Source organism: Staurois parvus, unplaced genomic scaffold, assembly GCF_062004578.1.
Source record: "Staurois parvus isolate SC_StPar_1 unplaced genomic scaffold, SC_StPar_1.0 ptg001366l, whole genome shotgun sequence".
NCBI lineage: Eukaryota > Metazoa > Chordata > Amphibia > Anura > Ranidae > Staurois > Staurois parvus.
Window position 1 is genome coordinate 272,293 of NW_028319162.1, and position 25,158 is coordinate 297,450.

The 25,158-nt window shown below is 41.2% G+C and overlaps 1 protein-coding gene across 1 annotated transcript in view; it reads right to left on the minus strand.

Moving 5' to 3' along the window:
- LOC149436375 (kalirin-like) overlaps window positions 1–25,158 on the minus strand; it is a 144,974-nt gene that overhangs the window by 100,743 nt on the left and 19,073 nt on the right. The window contains exons 2-3 of the mRNA XM_089661682.1: window positions 11,610–11,878; window positions 10,880–10,987 (exon numbers count right to left, since the gene is read on the minus strand). Coding sequence (XP_089517808.1) covers window positions 10,880–10,987; window positions 11,610–11,878 — 377 coding nt within the window. The remainder of the gene's footprint in view (window positions 1–10,879; window positions 10,988–11,609; window positions 11,879–25,158) is intronic.

A 25,158-nucleotide genomic window follows, 5' to 3' on the forward strand; every position in this document is an offset into this window, starting at 1 on the left:
CTGAACAACTTTCAACCACTACACTGTCCAACTGCCACTCAACTACTCCCATCCACCACACTGTCCAACTGCCACTGAACAACTCTCAACCACTACACTGTCCAACTGCCACTGAACAACTCTCAACCACTACACTGTCCAACTGCCGCTGAACAACTCTCAACCACTACACTGTCCAACTGCCGCTGAATAACTCTCAACCACTACACTCTCCAACTGCCGCTGAACTACTCCCATCCACCACACTGTCCAACTGCCACTGAACAACTCTCAACCACTACACTGTCCAACTGCCACTGAACAACTCTCAACCACTACACTGTCCAACTGGCACTGAACAACCCCCCCACCCAGTGCACTGTCTGGCTGCATTGAGCAACTCCAACCTGCTTCACTGTCCAACTGCGATTGAAAAACTACCACCCACTACACTGTCCAACTGCCACTGAACAGCTGCCACTGAACAGCTGCCAGAATGCTTTGCAACATAATGCTCCACAGGGCACTACCAAATAATTCCCAGCATGCTTTGCAATATATTGCCTCATAGTCACTGCTAAGTAATTCCCACCAAAATCCTGCAAACACTCCCACACAGCGCCAATGACACGCCGCCGCACTCGCCCAACAAGAGGTCCGCGCAGATCTCGCTGAACGCTCGGGCGGGTTAACAGATCCATAGCGATTCAGTAAAAGAGGCGGGCATTAGATCCTTGCAAGTCATGTGACAGCGTGTCCAGAGTGACGGAGCCAATGGTAGAGCGGTATTAGGCATTGGAAGCAGACGGAGATCGATCGTACAGATTGGGGTCATATGTTCCTCACATTCAGTATAACTGCAGGTCCCATAGTTCATGTGGCAGGTATATCAGGGGGGTAGGGGTGGGGGGTGGGGGTGGGGGGAGGGTATAGGGCAGAGGGGTGTATATAAAGGCACTCAGTACAATCCAATATATTCTCGGTCACTCTACGGCTGTCCTGTGGGCGGGTTCAGTCCTCTTTTTGAGTGGTGCTAAAATGTAAAAAACCTGAGTCTGCACGATATATTCCATGAAGCAAAATGAATTCAAATAAAGTCCCTCCATAAACAAGGCCCATCCATAAACAGGGTCCATCCATAAACAAGGTCCCTCCATAAACAAGGTCCCTCCATAAACAAGGTCCCTCCATAAACAAGGTCCCTCCATAAACAAGGTCCCTCCATAAACAAGGTCCATCCATAAACAAGGTCCCTCCATAAACAAGGTCCCTCCATAAACAAAGTCCCTCCATAAACAAAGTCCCTCCATAAACAAGGTCCCTCCATAAACAAGGTCCCTCCATAAACAAGGTCCCTCCATAAACAAAGTCCCTCCATAAACAAGGTCCCTCCATAAACAAGGTCCCTCCATAAACAAGGTCCCTCAATAAACAAGGTCCCTCAATAAACAAGGTCCCTCCATAAACAAGGTCCCTCCATAAACAAGGTCCCTCAATAAACAAGGTCCCTCCATAAACAAGGTCCCTCCATAAACAGGGTCCCTCCATAAACAAGGTCCATCCATATACAAAGACCATTCATAAACAAGGTCCCTCCATAAACAAGGTCCATCCATAAACAAGGCCCATCCATAAACAAGGTCCCTCCATAAACGAGGCCCATCCATAAACATAATAATCCATATACAAGGTCCCTCCATAAACAAGGTCCCTCCATAAACAAGGTCCCTCCATAAACAAGGCCCATCCATAAACAGAGTCCATCCATAAACAAGATCCCTCCATAAACAAGATCCCTCCATAAACAAGATCGCTCCATAAACAAGGTACATCCATAAACAAGGTCCCTCCATAAACAAGGTACATCCATAAACAAGGTCCATCCATAAACAAGGTCCATCCATAAACAAGGTCCATCCATAAACAAAGTCCATCCATAAAATATGTCCATCCATAAACAAGGTCCATCCATAAACAAGGTCCCTCCATCCATAAACAAGGCCCATCCATAAACATAATAATCCATATACAAGGTCCATCCATAAACAAGGCCCATCCATAAACAAGGTCCCTCCATAAACAAGGTCCCTCCATAAACAAGGTCCCTCCATAAACAAGGTCCCTCCATAAACAAGGTCCCTCCATAAACAAGGCCCATCCATAAACAAAGTCCCTCCATAAACAAGGTCCATCCATAAACAAGATCCATCCATAAACAAGGTCCCTCCATAAACAAGGCCCATCCATAAACAAGGTCCATCCATAAACAAGGCCCATCCATAAACAAGGTCCATCCATAAACAAGGTCCATCCATAAACAAGGCCCATCCATAAACAAGGTCCATCCATAAACAAGGCCCATCCATAAACAAGGTCCATCCATAAACAAGGCCCATCCATAAACAAGGTCCATCCATAAACAAGGTCCATCCATAAACAAGGTCCCTCCATAAACATAATAATCCATAAACAAGGTCCATCCATAAACAAGGTCCATCCATAAACAAGGCCCATCCATAAACAAGGTCCATCCATAAACAAGGTCCATCCATAAACAAGGCCCATCCATAAACAAGGTCCATCCATAAACAAGGCCCATCCATAAACAAGGTCCATCCATAAACAAGGCCCATCCATAAACAAGGTCCATCCATAAACAAGGTCCATCCATAAACAAGGCCCATCCATAAACAAGGTCCCTCCATAAACATAATAATCCATAAACAAGGTCCCTCCATAAACAAGGTCCATCCATAAACAAGGTCCATCCATAAACATAATAATCCATAAACAAGGTCCATCCATAAACAAGGTCCATCCATAAACAAGGTCCCTCCATAAACAAGGTCCCTCCATAAACAAGGTCCATCCATAAACAAGGTCCCTCCATAAACAAGGCCCATCCATAAACAAGGTCCATCCATAAACAAGGCCCATCCATAAACAAGGTCCATCCATAAACAAGGTCCATCCATAAACAAGGCCCATCCATAAACAAGGTCCATCCATAAACAAGGCCCATCCATAAACAAGGTCCATCCATAAACAAGGCCCATCCATAAACAAGGTCCATCCATAAACAAGGTCCATCCATAAACAAGGCCCATCCATAAACAAGGTCCCTCCATAAACATAATAATCCATAAACAAGGTCCCTCCATAAACAAGGTCCATCCATAAACAAGGTCCATCCATAAACAAGGTCCATCCATAAACAAGGTCCATCCATAAACAAGGTCCATCCATAAACATAATAATCCATAAACAAGGTCCATCCATAAACAAGGTCCCTCCATAAACAAGGTCCCTCCATAAACAAGGTCCATCCATAAACAAGGCCCATCCATAAACAAGGTCCCTCCATAAACAAGGTCCCTCCATAAACAAGGTCCATCCATAAACAAGGCCCATCCATAAACAAGGTCCATCCATAAACAAGGTCCATCCATAAACATAATAATCCATAAACAAGGTCCATCCATAAACAAGGTCCCTCCATAAACAAGGTCCCTCCATAAACAAGGTCCCTCCATAAACAAGGTCCATCCATAAACAAGGTCCCTCCATAAACAAGGTCCCTCCATAAACAAGGTCCATCCATAAACAAGGCCCATCCATAAACAAGGTCCATCCATAAACAAGGTCCCTCCATAAACAAGGTGATCATTTATGAACAGAAACATAATAAACTGGTATTATTCATATACATAATAATCAGAAACCGAATCCATTCACAAACATAGTCCACACACACGCAGGATCCGTCCAGAAACCGTGCGCAACGATCAATGTAACAATCCATGAAAACACTTCCATCCATAAACAGAATAATACATAATGGACACTAAAGGGACTATGTGTCTGGATGGATACATTGTTACCTGTATGGATGGATTACATTGTTACCTGTATGGATGGATTACATTGTTACCTGTATGGATGGATTACATTGTTACCTGTATGGATGGATTACATTGTTACCTGTATGGATGGATTACATTGTTACCTGTATGGATGGATACATTGTTACCTGTATGGATGGACACAGATCATTTATACTAAAGGACACTTGACAATGATATCCTTAGTTTGGATGAACTATCATTGTATTGTTTAGATGGTTTTTTAGGTATTACAGGCGTTCTGGGTGATTCCCTCTATAGTGTAAAGTGCAGAAAATAATAAAAAAATGTATAATAATAATATTTTTGTGTTGAATTTTATATAATAAATATAGATGTATATAATATATATGTGCTATATATACTCCTAAATTAAATAAAAATAACAAGAAACTATATATATATATACAGTGAAGGAAATGTGTATTTGCTCCCGGCTGATGTTGAGTGTTCGCCCCTCACACAGAAATGATCGGTCTAACAATGGAATGTTCGCCCCTCACACAGAAATGATCGGTCTAACAATGGAATGTTCGCCCCTCACACAGAAATGATCGGTCTAACAATGGAATGTTCGCCCCTCACACAGAAATGATCGGTCTAACAATGGAATGTTCGCCCCTCACACAGAAATGATCGGTCTAACAATGGAATGTTCGCCCCTCACACAGAAATGATCGGTCTAACAATGGAATGTTCGCCCCTCACACAGAAATGATCGGTCTAACAATGGAATGTTCGCCCCTCACACAGAAATGATCGGTCTAACAATGGAATGTTCGCCCCTCACACAGAAATGATCGGTCTAACAATGGAATGTTCGCCCCTCACACAGAAATGATCGGTCTAACAATGGAATGTTCGGTGTAACACTGAGAGACAGAATACAACAACAAATTCAGCAGAAATGCGTCTAACAAATGATGACGGATCTGCATGTTCATGAGGGAAAGAAGGATTTGATCCCCTATCATTCAGCAGGATTTCTGGCTCCCAGGTGTCTCTCATACAGGTAACAAGCTGAGATTAGAAGCAGTCTCTTAAAAGGAGTGCTGCTAATCTCATTGTGTTACCTGTATAAAAGACACCTGTCCACAGGAGCCATCAAACCATCAGATTCCAAACTCTCCACCATGGCAAAGACCAAAGAGCTGTCCAAGGATGTCAGGGACAAGATGGTAGACCTACACAAGGCTGGACTGGGCTACCAAACTATGGCCAAGCAGCTTGGTGAGAAGGTGACAACAGTTGGTGCAATCATTCACAAATGGAAGAAACACAAAACAAGTGTCAGTCTCTCTAGGTCTGGTGCACCATGCAAGATCTCACCTCGTGGAGTGTCAATGATCATGAGAACAGTGAGGAATCATCCCAGAACTACACGTGAGGATCTTGTCAATGATCTCCAGGCAGCTGGGACCACAGTCACCAAGAAAACAATTGGTAACACACTACGCCGACAAGGACTGAAATCCTGCAGTGCCCGCACGGTCCCTCTGCTCAAGAAAGCCCATGTCCAGGCCCGTCTGAAGTCTGCCACTGAACATCTGAATGATGCAGAGGAGGACTGGTGGGAAGTGTTGTGGTCCGAGGAGACCAAAATCCAGCTCTTTGGCATCAACTCAACTCGCCGTGTTTGGAGGAGGAGGAATGCTGCCTATGACCCCAAGAACACCATCCCAACTGTGAAACGTGGTGGTGGAAACATTCTGCTTTGGGGGTGTTTTTCTGCTAAGGGGACAGGACAACTGCACCGCATCAAAGGGACGATGGACGGGGCAATGTACCATCAAATCTTGGGGGAGAACCTTCTTCCCTCAGCCAGGGCATTGAAAATGGGTGGTGGATGGGAGTTCCAGCATGACAATGACCCAAAACACACGGCCAAGGCAACAAAGGAGCGGCTCAAGAAGAAGCACATTAAGGTCCTGGAGTGGCCTAGCCAGTCTCCAGACCTTCATCCGATGGAAAATCTGTGGAGGAGCTGAAAGTTCGAGTTGCCAAACGTCAGCCACCAAACCTTAATGACTTGGAGAGGATCTGCCAAGAGGAGTGGGCCAAAATCCCTCCTGAGATATGTGCGAACCTGGGGGCCAACTCCAGGAAACGTCTGACCTCTGTGATTGCCAACAAGGGATTGGCCACCAAGTACTAAGTCATGTTTTGTGAAGGGGATCAAATCCTTCTTTCCCTCATGAACATGCAGATCCGTCATCATGTGTTAGACGCATTTCTGCTGAATTTGTTGTTGTATTCTGTCTCTCAGTGTTACACCGAACATTCCATTGTTAGACCGATCATTTCTGTGTGAGGGGCGAACATTCCACTGTTAGACCGATCATTTCTGTGTGAGGGGCGAACATTCCACTGTTAGACCGATCATTTCTGTGTGAGGGGCGAACATTCAGCATCAGGGGGGAGCAAATACACATTTCCTTCACTGTATATATATATTCTGCACTCTTAAATAAAAAAAAATAACAAGAAACTAAATATAAATATATAAAGTTTCTTGTTATTTTTATCTAATTTAGGAATATATATATGAATTGCACACATGAAGTATATATATATATATTGTGTGTTTGTATATTTATATATAAAGTTTCTTGTTATTTTATCTCCTTTCGGAGTGCAGAATATTAATCTTCGTATTATTTATTCGGACAGATTACAGGGAGGCGACTTCAGATAATTGTTATCTCTTCAGGCCGGCCTGAGCTGCGCACACAGATGGTGATTCAGGTTGCAGATGAACAAGCAGCAGATTTCGCTTTTGATGGGATCAGCTATTATAAAGGCCTCCGGTAACCCCGGCCGTGTCTGCGCTGTGCTCATGGCGGCACATTCCAGCAGAGGCCAACCACATCCTCCGCACCAGAAGGGTCTCCGGGCCGCGCAGGGAAATGCCAGCTTTTACTAACAGAACTAAAGGGTGCCAAAGCCACCACACTAAAATGTTTATTTAATAAATGGATTTAATAATAATAATAATACAAATAACATAATAAAAATATAACTAAAATAAATAATAGATTATAAAATTATAATAATAATAACATAATAAAAACATAACAAATAACTAAAATAAAAAATAGATTAAAAATTATAATAATAAATGGTAAGATTCATTTGGAGGGGGGTACTTGTACTGGCAGGGGAGGGTCTCGGGAGGTAGGAATGGGGTTAAAGTGACAAAAGATATATGGTTGTTTTATGTATTGTATTAAAAAATTTTAAGATATAATTAAAAAAATAAAATATTTTTTTTTATGGATTTAATAATAACGTAATAAAAATATACCAAATAATTAAAATAAAAAAAGATCATAAAAATCTAATAATAATAATAATAACATAATAAAATTATACCAAATAACTAAAATAAAAAATAGATTATAAAATAATAATAATAATAAAAATAACATAATAAAAACATACCAAATAACTAAAATAAAAAATAGATTATAAAATAATAATAATAATAATAATAATAAAAATAACATAATAAAAACATACCAAATAACTAAAATAAAAAATAGATTATAAAAATATAATAATAATAATAATAATAACATAATAAAAACATAACTAAAATAAAAAAAAGATTATAAAATTAGAATAATAAATGGTAAGATTAATTTGGAGGGGGGTACTTGAACTGGCAGGGGAGGGTCTAGGGAGGTAGGAATGGGGTTAAAGTGGATGTATATGCTGTGACAAAAGATATATGGTTGTTTTATGTATTGTATTAAAAATTTTTAAGATATAATTAAAAAAATAAAATATTTTTTTTTATGGATTTAATAATAACGTAATAAAAATATACCAAATAATTAAAATAAAAAAAGATCATAAAAATCTAATAATAATAATAATAATAATAATAACATAATAAAATTATACCAAATAACTAAAATAAAAAATAGATTATAAAATAATAATAATAATAAAAATAACATAATAAAAACATACCAAATAACTAAAATAAAAAATAGATTATAAAAATATAATAATAAATGGTAAGATTCATTTGGAGGGGGGTACTTGTACTGGCAGGGGAGGGTCTAGGGAGGTAGGAATGGGGTTAAAGTGGATGTATATGCTGTGACAAAAGATATATGGTTGTGTTATGTATTGTATTAAAAAATTAAAAGATATAATTAAAAAAATAAAATAAATGTTTTTATGGATTTAATAACGTAATAAAAATATACCAAATAATTAAAATAAAAAAATATTATAAAAATATAATAATAATAAAAATAACATAATAAAAATATACCAAATAACTAAAATAAAAAATACATTATAAAATAAATAATAATAATAACATAATAAAAACATAACTAAAATAAAAAAAAGATTATAAAATTAGAATAATAAATGGTAAGATTAATTTGGACGGGGGTACTTGAACTGGCAGGGGAGGGTCTAGGAAGGTAGGAATGGGGTTAAAGTGGATGTATATGCTGTGACAAAAGATAAATGGTTGTTTTATGTATTGTATTAAAAATTTTTAAGATATAATTAAAAAAATAAAATATTTTTTTTTATGGATTTAATAACGTAATAAAAATATACCAAATAATTAAAATAAAAAAAGATCATAAAAATCTAATAATAATAATAATAATAACATAATAAAATTATACCAAATAACTAAAATAAAAAATAGATTATAAAATAATAATAAAAATAACATAATAAAAACATACCAAATAACTAAAATAAAAAATAGATTATAAAAATATAATAATAAATGGTAAGATTCATTTGGAGGGGGGTACTTGTACTGGCAGGGGAGGGTCTAGGGAGGTAGGAATGGGGTTAAAGTGGATGTATATGCTGTGACAAAAGATATATGGTTGTTTTATGTATTGTATTAAAAATTTTTAAGATATAATTAAAAAAATAAAATATTTTTTTATGGATTTAATAACGTAATAAAAATATACCAAATAATTAAAATAAAAAAGATCATAAAAATATAATAATAATAATAATAATAAAAATAACATAATAAAAATATACCAAATAACTAAAATAAAAAATAGATTATAAAATAAGAATAATAATAAAAATAACATAATAAAAACATACCAAATAACTAAAATAAAAAATAGATTATAAAATAATAATAATAATAAAAATAACATAATAAAAACATACCAAATAACTAAAATAAAAAATAGATTATAAAAATATAATAATAAATGGTAAGATTCATTTGGAGGGGGGTACTTGTACTGGCAGGGGAGGGTCTAGGGAGGTAGGAATGGGGTTAAAGTGGATGTATATGCTGTGACAAAAGATATATGGTTGTTTTATGTATTGTATTAAAAATTTTTAAGATATAATTAAAAAAATAAAATATTTTTTTTATGGATTTAATAACGTAATAAAAATATACCAAATAATTAAAATAAAAAAAGATCATAAAAATCTAATAATAATAATAATAATAACATAATAAAAACATACCAAATAACTAAAATAAAAAATAGATTATAAAATAATAATAATAATAATAAAAATAACATAATAAAAACATACCAAATAACTAAAATAAAAAATAGATTATAAAATAATAATAAAAATAACATAATAAAAACATACCAAATAACTAAAATAAAAAATAGATTATAAAAATATAATAATAATAATAATAATAATAACATAATAAAAACATAACTAAAATAAAAAAAAGATTATAAAATTAGAATAATAAATGGTAAGATTAATTTGGACGGGGGTACTTGAACTGGCAGGGGAGGGTCTAGGGAGGTAGGAATGGGGTTAAAGTGGATGTATATGCTGTGACAAAAGATATATGGTTGTTTTATGTATTGTATTAAAAATTTTTAAGATATAATTAAAAAAATAAAATATTTTTTTTTATGGATTTAATAATAACGTAATAAAAATATACCAAATAATTAAAATAAAAAAAGATCATAAAAATCTAATAATAATAATAATAATAACATAATAAAATTATACCAAATAACTAAAATAAAAAATAGATTATAAAATAATAATAATAATAATAAAAATAACATAATAAAAACATACCAAATAACTAAAATAAAAAATAGATTATAAAATAATAATAATAATAAAAATAACATAATAAAAACATACCAAATAACTAAAATAAAAAATAGATTATAAAAATATAATATTAAATGGTAAGATTCATTTGGAGGGGGGTACTTGTACTGGCAGGGGAGGGTCTAGGGAGGTAGGAATGGGGTTAAAGTGGATGTATATGCTGTGACAAAAGATATATGGTTGTTTTATGTATTGTATTAAAATTTTTTAAGATATAATTAAAAAAATAAAATATTTTTTTTATGGATTTAATAACGTAATAAAAATATACCAAATAATTAAAATAAAAAAAGATCATAAAAATATAATAATAATAAAAATAACATAATAAAAATATACCAAATAACTAAAATAAAAAATACATTATAAAATAATAAAAATAATAACATAATAAAAACATACCAAATAACTAAAACAAAAAATACATTATAAAAATATAATAATAAATGGTAAGATTCATTTGGACGGGGGTACTTGTACTGGCAGGGGAGGGTCTCGGGAGGTAGGAATGGGGTTAAAGTGGATGTATATGCTGTGACAAAAAGATATGTGGTTGTTTTATGTATTGTATTAAAAAATTTAAAGATATAATTAAAAAAATAAAATTATTTTTTTTCATGGATTTAATAATAACGTAATAAAAATATACCAAATAAATAAAATAAAAAAAAAATTATAAAAATATAATAAAAATAACATAATAAAATATACCAAATAACTAAAATAAAAAATTCATTATAAAAAAAATAATAATAATAATAATAAAAATAACATAATAAAAATATACCAAATAACTAAAAAAAAAAAAAAAAAATCTAAATCAGACAGAAAGGCGTCGGTTTGCCTCATCCAGGCAGTGAAATCGGGACGGTCGATCCTCCTACCTTGTCGTCTGGCACCGGCACAGGCTCGTTGTCGAAGATCTTCATGGGTGGTGGAAGGGGAGTGTGCGAGTCGTCATCCGCCTCCTCGTCCCAACCTTTCTTGCCCTTCTGAAAAAAATAAACACGTTGACACGGCGCCGGGAAAGATTTCTGTGCCCCCCCCACCCCCTATTGGGCAGCAGAGCTCAGACTGGAGGAGGGAGAAGCAGCACAAGGAGGCCCAAACAGGTTTTGCTGCACTGCTCACAAGAAGCACGCTGACAGGAGGAGAGAGCAGAGTGACCGTGAGATGAGCTCATCAGTCTTCTGCTTCTCCTTTCACTGTCTAGTCACAGACCGGGGAAGGGACGAGACCAGGGGTGGGCTGACAACTCATGGGGCCCCCGGGCAATAGGAAATCATGGGGCCCCTGTGTCTTCGCCCACACTCAAAAAACCTATGAAAGGTACCAGGGGCATCTCGTGGGGCCTCCTACTGGGGCAGTGCCCAAGTGCCTGAATGGTCAGTCCGCCCCTGGACAAGACCTGTAAAGTGTTACGGCAATGCCGCAAAGCAGGTCCCCTACTATGCCAGACAGAACTGTGCTGTGAGGCGGAGCAGTGTAAATCTCAGGACTGGATGGACAGCTCCCAAATGTATTTTATTTATGTAGCTTTGAAAGCTTTTTTTTCTTTAGAAGTTGAAATTTAAAACAAACCCCCCAAAAAAACAAAGCAAAGTGCAGTCGCACCTCGTCGGCGCTGTCGCCCTGCGGGGTGGTGTCGTCGCTCGCCCGCGGCGAGCCCAGGTTGCGCCCCTCCCTCTTCTTCTGCTTCTTGATGTTGCTGTCGGCCTTGCCGCTGTTCAGCCGCCTCACGGGGCTCGTCAGCCACTTCTTCAGGGTGTTGGTGGAGCGTTTGGGCCCCGGCGAGCTGGAGATGGAGTTCAGGGAGGACTGCGGCTGCAGGTTGGCCACCGAGTCGGTCTTGCCACCGTTTTCCCCCGAGACGGAAAAAGCATCTGAAAGAAAAGAAAAAAAAAAAAGAAGAGGATGAGGTCACGTGACGCACTCCGCTTACGCTTTTCATCAGAATTACACGACGCATAAATGGGCGCCAAGGTGAGGATCTCAGGCTTTCGCCCGGCCGGCCGGTTCAGGGGCCGAATTTCAGGACAATCATCATTGCTGGACAAGGCTTTATTGTTCTCCTGACATTGAAGGTGACCCCCAGCCAATCAGCTCTCTCCTCTCTCTGCAAACAAATGCCCTGATAAGCTGCTGGTGACAGAGCAGAGCCCGGGGCCCTTACTGGACCTTGCCAGGGGACACGCAGGCTGCCGATCAATGCTTTCCACTGACGCTCGTCATTAACCCGTCATGGGCAGAAATCAGCCAATCACAGATCAATACTGAACACAGGAAGAGCACACAGGATCCATGGAGCTCACACTACACAGACAGCTACAGGGCTTCCCAACTAATCACAGGCAGCCAGGGGATGGGGAACTACAAGTCCCAGCAAGTCATGTGAGCATTTCATATCACAAACCACAAAAGGACTCGTGACACCAAATGATCCAACACCTTGTCCCCACCAGAGCCCATTATACAATGATATAGCTCTGACATATACCATAGTGCTGTACAGAGGAGCTGACACTCTAATGTCCCCTCCCCCACAGTCACATCAGTCTCTGTACCAGAGGAGCTTACGCTCTAATGTCCCCTCCCCCACAGTCACATCAGTCTCTGTACCAGAGGAGCTTACACTCTAATGTCCCCTTCCCCCACAGTCACATCAGTCTCTGTACCAGAGGAGCTTACACTCTAATGTCCCCTCCCCCACAGTCACATCAGTCTCTGTACCAGAGGAGCTTACACTCTAATGTCCCCTCCCCCACAGTCCCATCAGTCTCTGTACCAGAGGAGCTGACGCTCTAATGTCCCCTCCCCCACAGTCCCATCAGTCTCTGTACAGAGGAGCTGACACTCTAATGTCCCCTCCCCCACAGTCCCATCAGTCTCTGTACAGAGGAGCAAACACTCTAATATCCCCTCCCCCACAGTCACATCAGTCACTGTACAGAGGAGCTTACACTCTAATGTCCCCTCCCCCACAGTCCCATCAGTCTCTGTACCAGAGGAGCAAACACTCTAATATCCCCTCCCCCACAGTCTCATCAGTCTCTGTACAGAGGAGCTTACACTCTAATGTCCCCTCCCCCACAGTCACACACTATTATACATGTATATAGCCCTGACATATACCGCGGCGCTGTACAGAGATCTTTCTTTAATTCATTCAATATCAGTGTATTGCAGTTCTAAGCATTGTCCAATCAGAAGGCAGCGTTGGGCGGTTATCGATGAACGGATGAAATGTAAATATTTATTATATTTGTATTCTGTGGGGAAGGATTGCAGTGGATTTATTCCATCAGAAAACGATGCCCCCCCCCCATCCCCCCCCCCCCCATTGCTGAAGCAGAACAGAGAAGCGATTTAATGATTTGCGCGGCTCCCAGGATAAGGCGGCTTTTGTGTTCCGTACCCACAGGGCAGCCAGATAAGGGGCCCCTGGACTGTGTGACACGGGGCCCCAGGACCGAGGCCTGCGCTCCCTGCGGATGAAAGGCCCCCTGTCCCCCCGCACAGCGCCGACATCCAATCACCATTGTGTGTGATAATTACTGCGATACTTTATTATTTCCTGTACAATGTTCAAGAGAAACAAAGTATCAGCTTTATGGAAATCTTCTATCGCTGCGGTCAGGTTTTATACATCTTGTTGCTATGTGTACACCGGAGCCGCCATAACACTGCGATACACTGCGATACAGACCGCACAGTGACTGCACTTTACTGCTCTCAATGCAAATCTACCAGTCAGCTCTGAAGGACGGCAAACAATGGACTGCGATTATGGCTAAGATTCGCGTGATTGCGCCAAACGCAGAACAACGGACCGAGAATCTACAAACCTGTCCATGTGATATATCGATGGATGAGAAATATATTATACTGCCCCTGAGAATACTCAGCATTGCATCGTCTGATTCATACTACACATTGTACTGAACGAGGATTTATTTCACCTTTATATATTCAACTATATAATTATTAGAATATCATTTATTATATATATATAAACTAAGCAACAGAAGTATTATATAATAATGTACAAAATATATTTATATTAATAAAGAATAATTGTACTTATTCTACATATAATACATACACACACACATACATACAGCATGTACATATATAATCATTTTACACACAATAATAATAAAAAATAGCATTTTATAGATTCAGTATATAAAGTGACAGAAGTCTTATATAATAATGTCCAAAATATAATTATTTATATTAATAAAGAATAATTGTATCAATATTATAATTGTATATTATTGTACTTATTCTACACACATATATATATATATATATCTATATCTATCTATATCTATATCTATCTATATCTATATCTATCTATATCTATCTATCTATTATCTATCTATCTATCTATCTATCTATTATCTATCTATCTATCTATCTATTATCTATCTATCTATCTATTATCTATCTATCTATCTATCTATCTATCTATTATCTATCTATTATCTATCTATCTATCTATCTATCTATCTATTATCTATCTATCTATCTATCTATTATCTATCTATCTATCTATTATCTATTATCTATCTATCTATCTCTATCTATCTACCTATTATCTATCTATCTATCTATCTCTATCTATCTATCTATTATCTATCTATCTATCTATCTATCTACCTATTATCTATCTATCTATCTATCATCTATCTATCTATCTATCTCTATCTATCTATCTATCTATTATCTATCTATTATCTATCTATCTCTATCTATCTATCTATCTATCTATCTATCTATCTATCTATCTATCTATCTATCTATTATCTATCTATCTATCTATCTATCTATATCTATATATATCTATCTATATATATATATCTATATATATCTATATATATCTATATATATATATATCTATCTATATCTATATATAGATATATAGATATCTAAATATTCAATATAAATGTATACATAATTTTTCTACATATAATAATAATTTATATATTCAGTATATATAAAGTAAGTGATAGAAGTATTATATAGTAAAGTGCAAAATATAATTATTATATACAGTCATGGCCGAAATTGTTGGCACCCTTGATATTTCTCCAGGAAATCATGTATTTCTCACGAAACGTATTGCATTAACACGTTTTGCTATACACATGTTTATTCCCTTTGTGTGTATTGGGACAAAACAAAAAAAGGGAGGAAAGAAAGCAAATTCGACATAATGTCACACAAACCTCCAAAAATGGGCTGGACAAAAGTATTGGCACCCTTTCACAACTGCGGATAAATAAGAATGTTACAAGCATGTGATGCTCCTGTAAACTCACCTGGGGCAAGTAACAGGTGTGGGCAATATAGAAATCACACCTGAAAGCAGATAAAAAGGAGAGACGTTCACTTAACCTTTGCATTGTGTGTCTGTCTGTGCCACACTAAGCATGGACAACAGAAAGAGGAGACGAGAACTGTCTGAGGACCTGAGAACCAAAATTGTGGCAAAATATCAACAATCTCAAGGTTACAAGTCCATCTCCAGAGAACTAGATTTGCCTTTGTCCACAGTGCGCAACATTATCAAGAAGTTTGCAACCCATGGCACTGTAGCTAATCTCCCTGGTCGTGGACGGATGAGGAAAATTGATGAAAGATTGCAACGCAGAATAGTCCGGATGGTGGATAAGCAGCCCCAAACATGTTCCAAAGACATTCAAGCTGTCCTGCAGGCTCAGGGAGCATCAGTGTCAGCGCGAACTATCCGTCGACATTTAAATGAAATGAAACGCTATGGCAGGAGACCCAGGAGGACCCCACTGCTGACACAGAGACATAAAAAAGCAAGACTACAGTTTGCCAAAATGTACTTGAGTAAGCCAAAAGCCTTCTGGGAAAACGTCTTGTGGACAGATGAGACCAAGATAGAGCTTTTCGGTAAAGCACATCATTCTACTGTTTACCGAAAACGGAATGAGGCCTACAAAGAACAAAACACAGTACCTACGGTAAAATATGGTGGAGGTTCAATGATGTTTTGGGGTTGTTTTGCTGCCTCTGGCACTGGGTGCCTTGACTGTGTGCAAGGCATCATGAAATCTGAGGATTACCAAAGGATTTTGGGTCGCACTGTAGGGCCCAGTGTCAGAAAGCTGGGTTTGCGTCCAAGATCCTGGGTCTTCCAGCAGGACAATGACCCCAAACATACGTCAAAAAGCACTCAGAAATGGATGGCAAAGAAGCGCTGGAGAGTTCTGAAGTGGCCAGCAATGAGCCCAGATCTAAATCCCATTGAACACCTGTGGAGAGATCTTAAAATTGCTGTTGGGAAAAGGTGTCCTTCCAATAAGAGAGACCTGGAGCTGTTTGCAAAGGAAGAGTGGTCCAAAATTCCGGGTGAGAGGTGTCAGAAGCTTATTGATGGTTATAGGAAGCGACTGATTTCAGTTATGTTTTCCAAAGGGTGTGCAACCAAATATTAAGTTAAGGGTGCCAATACTTTTGTCCAGCCCATTTTTGGGGTTTTGTGTGACATTATGTCATATTTGCTTTTCTGCCTCTGTTTTATATTTGTTCCAATACATACAAAGGGAATAAACATGTGTATAGCAAAACATGTGTTAATGCAATACCTTTTTTGTGTGAAATACTTGATTTTCAGGAAAAATATCAAGGGTGCCAACAATTTCGGCCATGACTGTATATTATTAATAAAGAATAATTGTATTATTATAATATATTATTGTACTTATTCTACACACACACACACATATAAATACAATAAACATACCTATACATAATTATTCTACATATAATAATAATAATAATAATGTTAAATATTCAGTATATAAAGTAAGCGACAGAAGTATTATATAATAATGTACAAAATATAACTATTAACTATATTATTAATAAAGAATTGTATTAATATTGCAATTTTATATTATTGTAATTACTCTACATATAATAATATATATATATATATACACATAATTATTCTACTACTAATTTTATTTTATATATTCAGTACATAAAGTAAGCAACAGAAGTATTATATAATAATATACAACATATATTTATTATTTATATTATTAATAAAGAATAATTTTATTATTATAATTGTATATTATTGTACTTATTCTACACACAAACACATATAAATAAAATAAACATACATAATTATTCTAGATATAATAATAATAATGTTAAATATTCAGTATATAAAGTAAGCGACAGAAGTATTATATAATAATATACAACATATATTTATTATTTATATTATTAATAAAGAATAAATGTATTAATATTATAATTTTATATTATTACAATTATTCTACATATAATATTTTATATACACAATGTACAAGGATATTATACATTAAGTATATAAGTGATATAATTATAAGAAAATGTAAGTATTTCTCCTGGTGATCCTGCTGGTAGAAGTAACTTCCTGTCCTAGGGTGACAACGCTCACACTCACAGAACTGTATCTGCGGAGGAGTTGTCACCCTAGGACAGGACTGCAGAACTCTTCACCCTCTCCTCATCTCCATAGCGTAGGGGGAAGGTGTTCTGTAGCCCACAGAGAAAACTGAGAACAATGCAACTGATTATAGCACAAACAGGGAGTACAGGTAGTTAGCCGCTCACTGGATTTCAGGCAGGATCAACAGGCATTTTGTTTTGCACGTATTGAACAGATACAATAAAATACTCACAGTGGGATACTAAATAGAAAAAAAAAACAAAAAAGCCAAATAAAATTAAAACAAAAGATTGTTAGGGCTTTATGTGATTGTGAAGTAACAAGGTGTGGGAGGTCACAAATGTGGCCCCTGATGTCACCAAAGGGCCACAGATCATATATAGTATCTGCACAGCTGCAGAGATCACAGTGTGAAGATTCCATATATATATAACAACAGACAAAGTTCTGAGAACAGATGTGAGACGACGATAGCAAAGCCCGCCTTCTGATGGCGCCTGACCTGGTCCTCGCAGTCGCGGTTTCATGACAATGATCAGTCACCGAACATTAGCATCGCACAGGCGCAGTGCGACCGGAGCCGCACTACCCAACCGACCAATCAGGAGATTCCTCCACTGCCAGACAAATAAAGAGGTCATACTTGCCTGCTCTGGTCCCTGAACACCTCCTTTGGCAGACCCCCCCCACCAGCGCTCTCAACTCCTCCTCTTCTCTGAGTGCCCCCCTCAGCAAGCCAGGCGCTACAGGGGCACCCGAGCGTATGCACTGCTGAGCTGAGTGCGTCCATAGCCACACACAACACTGGTAAGCCACGCCCCTGCTTCCTCCTCCATGGAGTTTGAATGACGGCAACAGTAGCCAATCTCTCCACTGTCCTCAGTGTCTCCTGTGAGGGGCGGGGCTGTATCTAGAACAGTGCTAGATTAGTGGGAGGGGCCAGTTAAATATTTGGGATGAGGGGGAGGGGTAGAGCGGTAAGTGGGTGTCATAGGTTTACCCTGCAGTACTGCTTTCTGCCACTAGATGTCCTCAGACTTACGGCCAGCATCATTCAACCCGCTTTCTCCAAGTCCAGGTCTTCCCATACCTACCCCCAGCCTGTGATTGGACAGCGTAGTAAGAAGCAGCACAGTGATGAGCTCATCATCTGTCACTCCGCTCTCTCCTCCTATCGGCGTGCTTCTTGGCAGCAAAGGAACGGATTGGCAAGGACTGAAAGAGGCTGACAGCAGGTCACATCCAGGGACTCACGTTGCTCGTGTTTAATGAGGTATTAATGTACACGGAGCTGCATTCCTGCATGACGTCATATCGGGCCGGAGTTCAGCTCTGAGTGAAATGATGAAATGAGGTGAATTCCTATTCAGAGGACGGATTGCAGACAAGGCACAAGTACACCTGTCAATCAGCTTCTTCAGGGATGAACGTCACACATCGTAAATCCGTCACATTGCTGCGATAATTGTCAGAGCCGAGATTTATAGCAGGAGGAGGATAATGACCGAGCAATAATATTCTGCATTCATCATCTCCTGACAGGCTGAGGACTTTCCAGAGGCCTGAGGACTTTCCAGAGGCCTGGGGACCAACCTGTGGCCCTTGGAAGACCCCTGCAGAAAACGGTGGAAGCATTTATTTGTAACAAGGCCTCCTGTACCACATCTGCAGTCTCTGATCATCTCCTGTACTATGTCCGCAGTCTCTGGTCATCTCCTGTACTATGTCCGCAGTCTCTGGTCATCTCCTGTACTGTGTCCGCAGTCTCTGGTCATCTCCTGTACTATGTCTGCAGTCTCCGGTCATCTCCTGTACTGTGTCCGCAGTCTCTGGTCATCCCCTGTACTATGTCCGCAGTCTCTGGTCATCCCCTGTACTATGTCCGCAGTCTCTGGTCATCTCCTGTACTGTGTCCGCAGTCTCTGGTCATCTCCTGTACTGTGTCCGCAGTCTCTGATCATCTCCTGTACTGTGTCCGCAGTCTCTGATCATCTCCTGTACTATGTCCGCAGTCTCTGGTCATCTCCTGTACTATGTCCGCAGTCTCTGGTCATCTCCTGTACTATGTCTGCAGTCTCTGGTCATCTCCTGTACTGTGTCCGCAGTCTCTGGTCATCTCCTGTACTGTGTCCGCAGTCTCTGGTCATCTCCTGTACTGTGTCCGCAGTCTCTGGTCATCTCCTGTACTATGTCTGCAGTCTCTGGTCATCTCCTGTACTATGTCTGCAGTCTCTGACCATCTCCTGTACTATGTCTGCAGTCTCTGACCATCTCCTGTACTATGTCTGCAGTCTCTGGTCATCTCCTGTACTATGTCTGCAGTCTCTGACCATCTCCTGTACTGTGTCTGCAGTCTCTGGTCATCTCCTGTACTGTGTCTGCAGTCTCTGGTCATCTCCTGTACTGTGTCTGCAGTCTCTGACCATCTCCTGTACTATGTCCGCAGTCTCTGGTCATCTCCTGTACTATGTCCGCAGTCTCCGATCATCTCCTGTACTATGTCTGCAGTCTCTGGTCATCTCCTGTACTGTGTCCGCAGTCTCTGCTCATCTCCTGTACTGTGTCCGCAGTCTCTGGTCATCTCCTGTACTATATCTGCAGTCTCTGGTCATCTCCTGTACTATGTCCGCAGTCTCTGGTCATCCCCTGTACTATGTCTGCAGTCTCTGGTCATCTCCTGTACTGTGTCTGCAGTCTCCGATCATCTCCTGTACTGTGTCTGCAGTCTCCGATCATCTCCTGTACTATGTCTGCAGTCTCTGACAGTATTATCTGTGTATAGGAGTGAGCGGCTGTGGCAATGACACAGAGGGATGATGGGGGATTTCCTGCCCCCGGATTACAGGGGGAATCCCGCTCACCCTGTCCATCCCCTGGATTAGTAGATCTGATTGTCACATTCGGGGAAAGTCGCCGAGTCCTGGAAATGGTTTTATTGGACGGATGATCCTGGAAATGATGAGCTCAGAACTGCCACTTCTACAGCCTCCTCAGCAGCCAGACCATTCATGGCGGATTACGGAGGATATTCTGTACAGATATGGCGTCCTCACAGACAGGGCAAAGGAAAAGGGGGCGACATGCTGGCATCACACCTGGCCTGGTCTATGCCCACCCCGCACACAGGGCCATCCTATGGCACCCTACACACAGGGCCATCCAATGGGCACCCTACACACAGGGCCATCCTATGGCACCCTACACACAGGGCCATCCTATGGCACCCTACACACAGGGCCATCCTATGGGCACCCCGCACACAGGGCCATCCTATGGGCACCCCGCACACAGGGCCATCCTATGGCACCCTACACACAGGGCCATCCTATGGGCACCCCGCACACAGGGCCATCCTATGGGCACCCCGCACACAGGGCCATCCTATGGGCACCCCGCACACAGGGCCATCCTATGGGCACCCCGCACACAGGGCCATCCTATGGGCACCCCGCACACAGGGCCATCCTATGGGCACCCTACACACAGGGCCATCCTATGGGCACCCTACACACAGGGCCATCCTATGGGCACCCTGCACAGCGCCCTCCTATGGGCACCCTGCACACAGGGCAATCCTATGGGCACCCTGCACACAGGGCCATCCTATGGGCACCCCGCACCATCTTGTGGGCACCCTACACACGGCACCATCCTGTGGGCGCCCTATACACGGCGCCATCCTGTGGGCACCCTACACAGCGCCATCCTATGAGTACACTACACACAGGGCCATCCTATGGGCACCCTACACACAGGGCCATCCTATGGGCACTCCGCACCATCTTGTGGGCACCCCACATGGCGCCATCCTGTGGGCACCCTTCACACAGTGCCAGCCTATGGGCACTGCCCCTGGCCTGGGCTAAGGTACATGGTGTGCTGGAACTTGTAGTCCCATTGTCACACAAGAATGATTCTTACAGTTCAGAGCACAGATCAGTACAATACGAGGACGTACACACCACGCAGGCAGTGACTAGGAAGGGTGAGCAATGACCCATTCCTGGCCAGTCACATGACCGCGCTATGTGCCCAGTGGGCAGAAGCTTGGTATTTGGATAAGCAGTCTTCAGGGTGTGGCCGGTTCCTGGTTTGTTTTTGGTCCCGCTTGTTCCTGTTCAGCAGGTTTGTGTTTTTTGGGAAGTCTCTCCAGGGGTTTTATCTGACAACATCGATATTCTCTGGAACCAGCTTGAGGCGACATGACTGGCATTCCTCCCGTATTTGAAATCGTCTTCATAACAGCCAAGGTGACGGCTAGGGGAACGGCCTGCAACACGCGGGAAAGCCTCAGCTCCGAAGGTTTCACTATGATCACCATTCACTCTAAGATGACCAACAAACCAAACTAAAGGTAACGCCTAGAACAGGTGTGGTGCCCATAAGATGGATCTTCAGCTACTGAAGATCTACAAGTCCTAGAATGTACTGAAGACCACTTTTCTCACCATGTAAGGCTGAAGAACCAACATGTCCCAGGATTCCCTTCACATGTATAATCCCCAGTGATCCCACCATCATAGTCCTTGCTCTGGTACCATCTGTTATGGGGTTACAACGTTCTGTCCTGTCAAAGAGTTGTGCTCCCGTGTTGTCACCCCTTGCTGAAGCTACAAGTGACCACGCCAACACTCATTGCTCAGACACGGCCAACCAATGTCACCATCAGGAAGCTGATCCAGTCTGTAGAGCTGCCTTTCTCAACCAAGGAACCCTTGAAATAGTGTTCCGGTCTCAGGGAACCCCTGCTAAACATGACTTCATCTACAGCTCACTAGACATCACTGTGATGGTGGAGGAGATAAATGCTCCTTACATCTGTGGTCAGTAAGAATAGCCCCCCCTTACAGATCGCTAAAAGATCATTGGATTCAGTGGGAACTTACAGGATGTGAAAGGTAGATACTGCGCATTGCTCAAGGAACTCCTAGCAACCTCTGGAGGAACCGCGATTGAGAAGATCTGCTCCAGAGCACTGAAGTAGTCAGGAAACTGTTCCATCCTATGGACACCCTACACACATCGCCATCCTGTGGGCACCCCACACACGGCGCCATCCTGTGGGCACCCTACACACGGCGCCATCCTGTGGGCACCCTACACACGGCGCCATCCTGTGGGCACCCTACACACGGCGCCATCCTGTGGGCACCCTACAAGGGGCCATCCTATGGACACCCTACACAAAGTGCCCATCCTATGGGCACGCTGCACACGTTGCTATCCTGTGGGCACCCTACACACAGCACCCATCCTATGGGCCCCCTACACACTGCGCCATCCTGTGGGCAGCCCGCACACGGCACCATCCTGTGGGTACCCCGCACACGGCACCATCCTGTGGGCACCCTGCACACAGTGCCATCCTGTGGGCACCCTACACACGGTGCCATCCTGTGGGCACCCTACACACGGTGCCATCCTGTGGGCACCCTACACATGGTGCCATCCTGTGGGCACCCTACACATGGTGCCATCCTGTGGGCACCTTTACACCCTGGCCTGGGCTAAGAGCACCATGCATGTCCAGCAGTACATGGTGTGCTGGAACTTGTAGTCCCATTGTCACACATGAATGATTCTTACAGTTCAGAGCACAGATCAGTACAATACGAGGACGCACACACCGCACAGGTAGGTGACCCATTCCTGGCCAGTCACATGACCGCGCTATGTGCCCAGTGGGCAGAAGGTTGGTATTTGGATAAGCAGTCTTCAGGGTGTGGCCGGTTCCTGGTTTGTTTTTGGTCCCGCTTGTTCCTGTTCAGCAGGTTTGTGTTTTTTGGGAAGTCTCTCCAGGGGTTTTATCTGACAACATCGATATTCTCTGGAACCAGCTTGAGGCGACATGACTGGCATTCCTCCCGTATTCGAAATTGTCTTCATAACAGCCAAGGTGACGGCGAGGGGAACGGCCTGCAACACGCGGGAAAGCCTCAGCTCCGAAGGTTTCACTATGATCACCATTCACTCTAAGATGACCAACAAACCAAACTAAAGGTAACGCCTAGAACAGGTGTGGTGCCCATAAGATGGTCCTTCAGCTACTGAAGATCTACAAGTCCTAGAATGTACTGAAGACCACTTTTCTCACCATGTAAGGCTGATTAACGAACATGTCCCAGGATCCCCTTCACATGTATAATCCCCAGTGATCCCACCATCATAGTCCTTGTTCTGGTACCGTCTGTTATGGGGTTACAACGCTCTGTCCTGTCAAACAGTTGTGCTCCCATGTTGTCACCCCTCGCTGAAGCTACAAGTGACCACGCCAACACTCATTGCTCAGACACGGACCACCAATGTCACCATCAGGAAGCTGATCCAGTCTGTAGAGCTGCCTTTCTCAACCAAGGAACCCTTGAAATAGTGTTCCGGTCTCAGGGAACCCCCTTCTGAACATGACTTCATCTACAGCTCACTAGACATCACTGTGATGGTGGAGGAGATAAATGCTCCTTACATCTGTGGTCAGTAAGAATAGCCCCCCCTTACAGATCGCTAAAAGATCATTGGATTCAGTGGGAACTTACAGAATGTGAAAGGTAGATACTGCGCATTGCTCAAGGAACTCCTAGCAACCTCTGGAGGAACCGCGATTGAGAAGATCTGCTCCAGAGCACTGAAGTAGTCAGCAAATGGCTGAAAGAGACCGGAGGAGATCAGCAGCACTGGGATGGGAAGAAGAGGTGGTAAGAAGATTTCATGGAAAAATGGAGCACAGAACAAACTCAATGTCCATGAAAGGGTTTGGAACTAAAACAAAACGTCAATCAACTTCAACTGCTCAGAACCTTCAATAGTTCCAAAGAGCGGAATACACAGACAATGCTGGAAACAAACACAGGAGGTTCAACACAAATCTGTTTCCCTTCACTACCCTGTTAGTTCAGAAAAGACAGAGATAAGGAAGAGGACCGGTCAGAGAAGATGGAGATAAGGAAGAGGACCGGTCCGGGAAGATGGAGATAAGGAAGAGGACAGATCAGGGAAGATGGAGATAAGAAGGAGGACCGAACAAAGAAGATGGAGATAAGGAAGAGGACCGATCAGAAAAGACGGAGATAAGGAAGAGGACCAGTCAGAGAAGATGGAGATAAGGAAGAGGACCGGTCCGGAAAGACGTAGATAAGGAAGAGGACCGGTCCGGAAAGACGTAGATAAGGAAGAGGACCGATCAGGGAAGATGGAGTTAAAAAAAAGAACCGGTCAGAGAAGACTGAGATAAGGAAGAGGACGGTCAGAGAATATGGAGATAAGGAAGAGGACCAGTTTGGGAAGATGGAGATAAGGAAGAGGATCGGTCAGAGAAGATAGAGATAAGGAAGAGGACCGGTCAGGGAAGATGGAGATAAGGAAGAGGACCGGTCAGAGAAGATGGAGATAAGGAAGAGGACTGGCCTATTAACATAGAATATCTGGAGGAGCCTGCTTGTCCGATGGATGGAAGAACCCATCACACTCTGGTATTCCTATGCTGATTGGACGAATTTCATTTCCATTTTATTCTATTCTTTTGTCTATTCTATTTTGTTTTATTCTATTCTTTTATTTTTTCTTCTAATCTATCAATTCTTCTACTCAAAACATTTGATACATTTTACACAGAATTGTCTGCTAGCTCCACCCCCTTCCACTTCCACTCCCCCCGTACCTACATAGCCGGCGTTCTGTGCAGACAACACG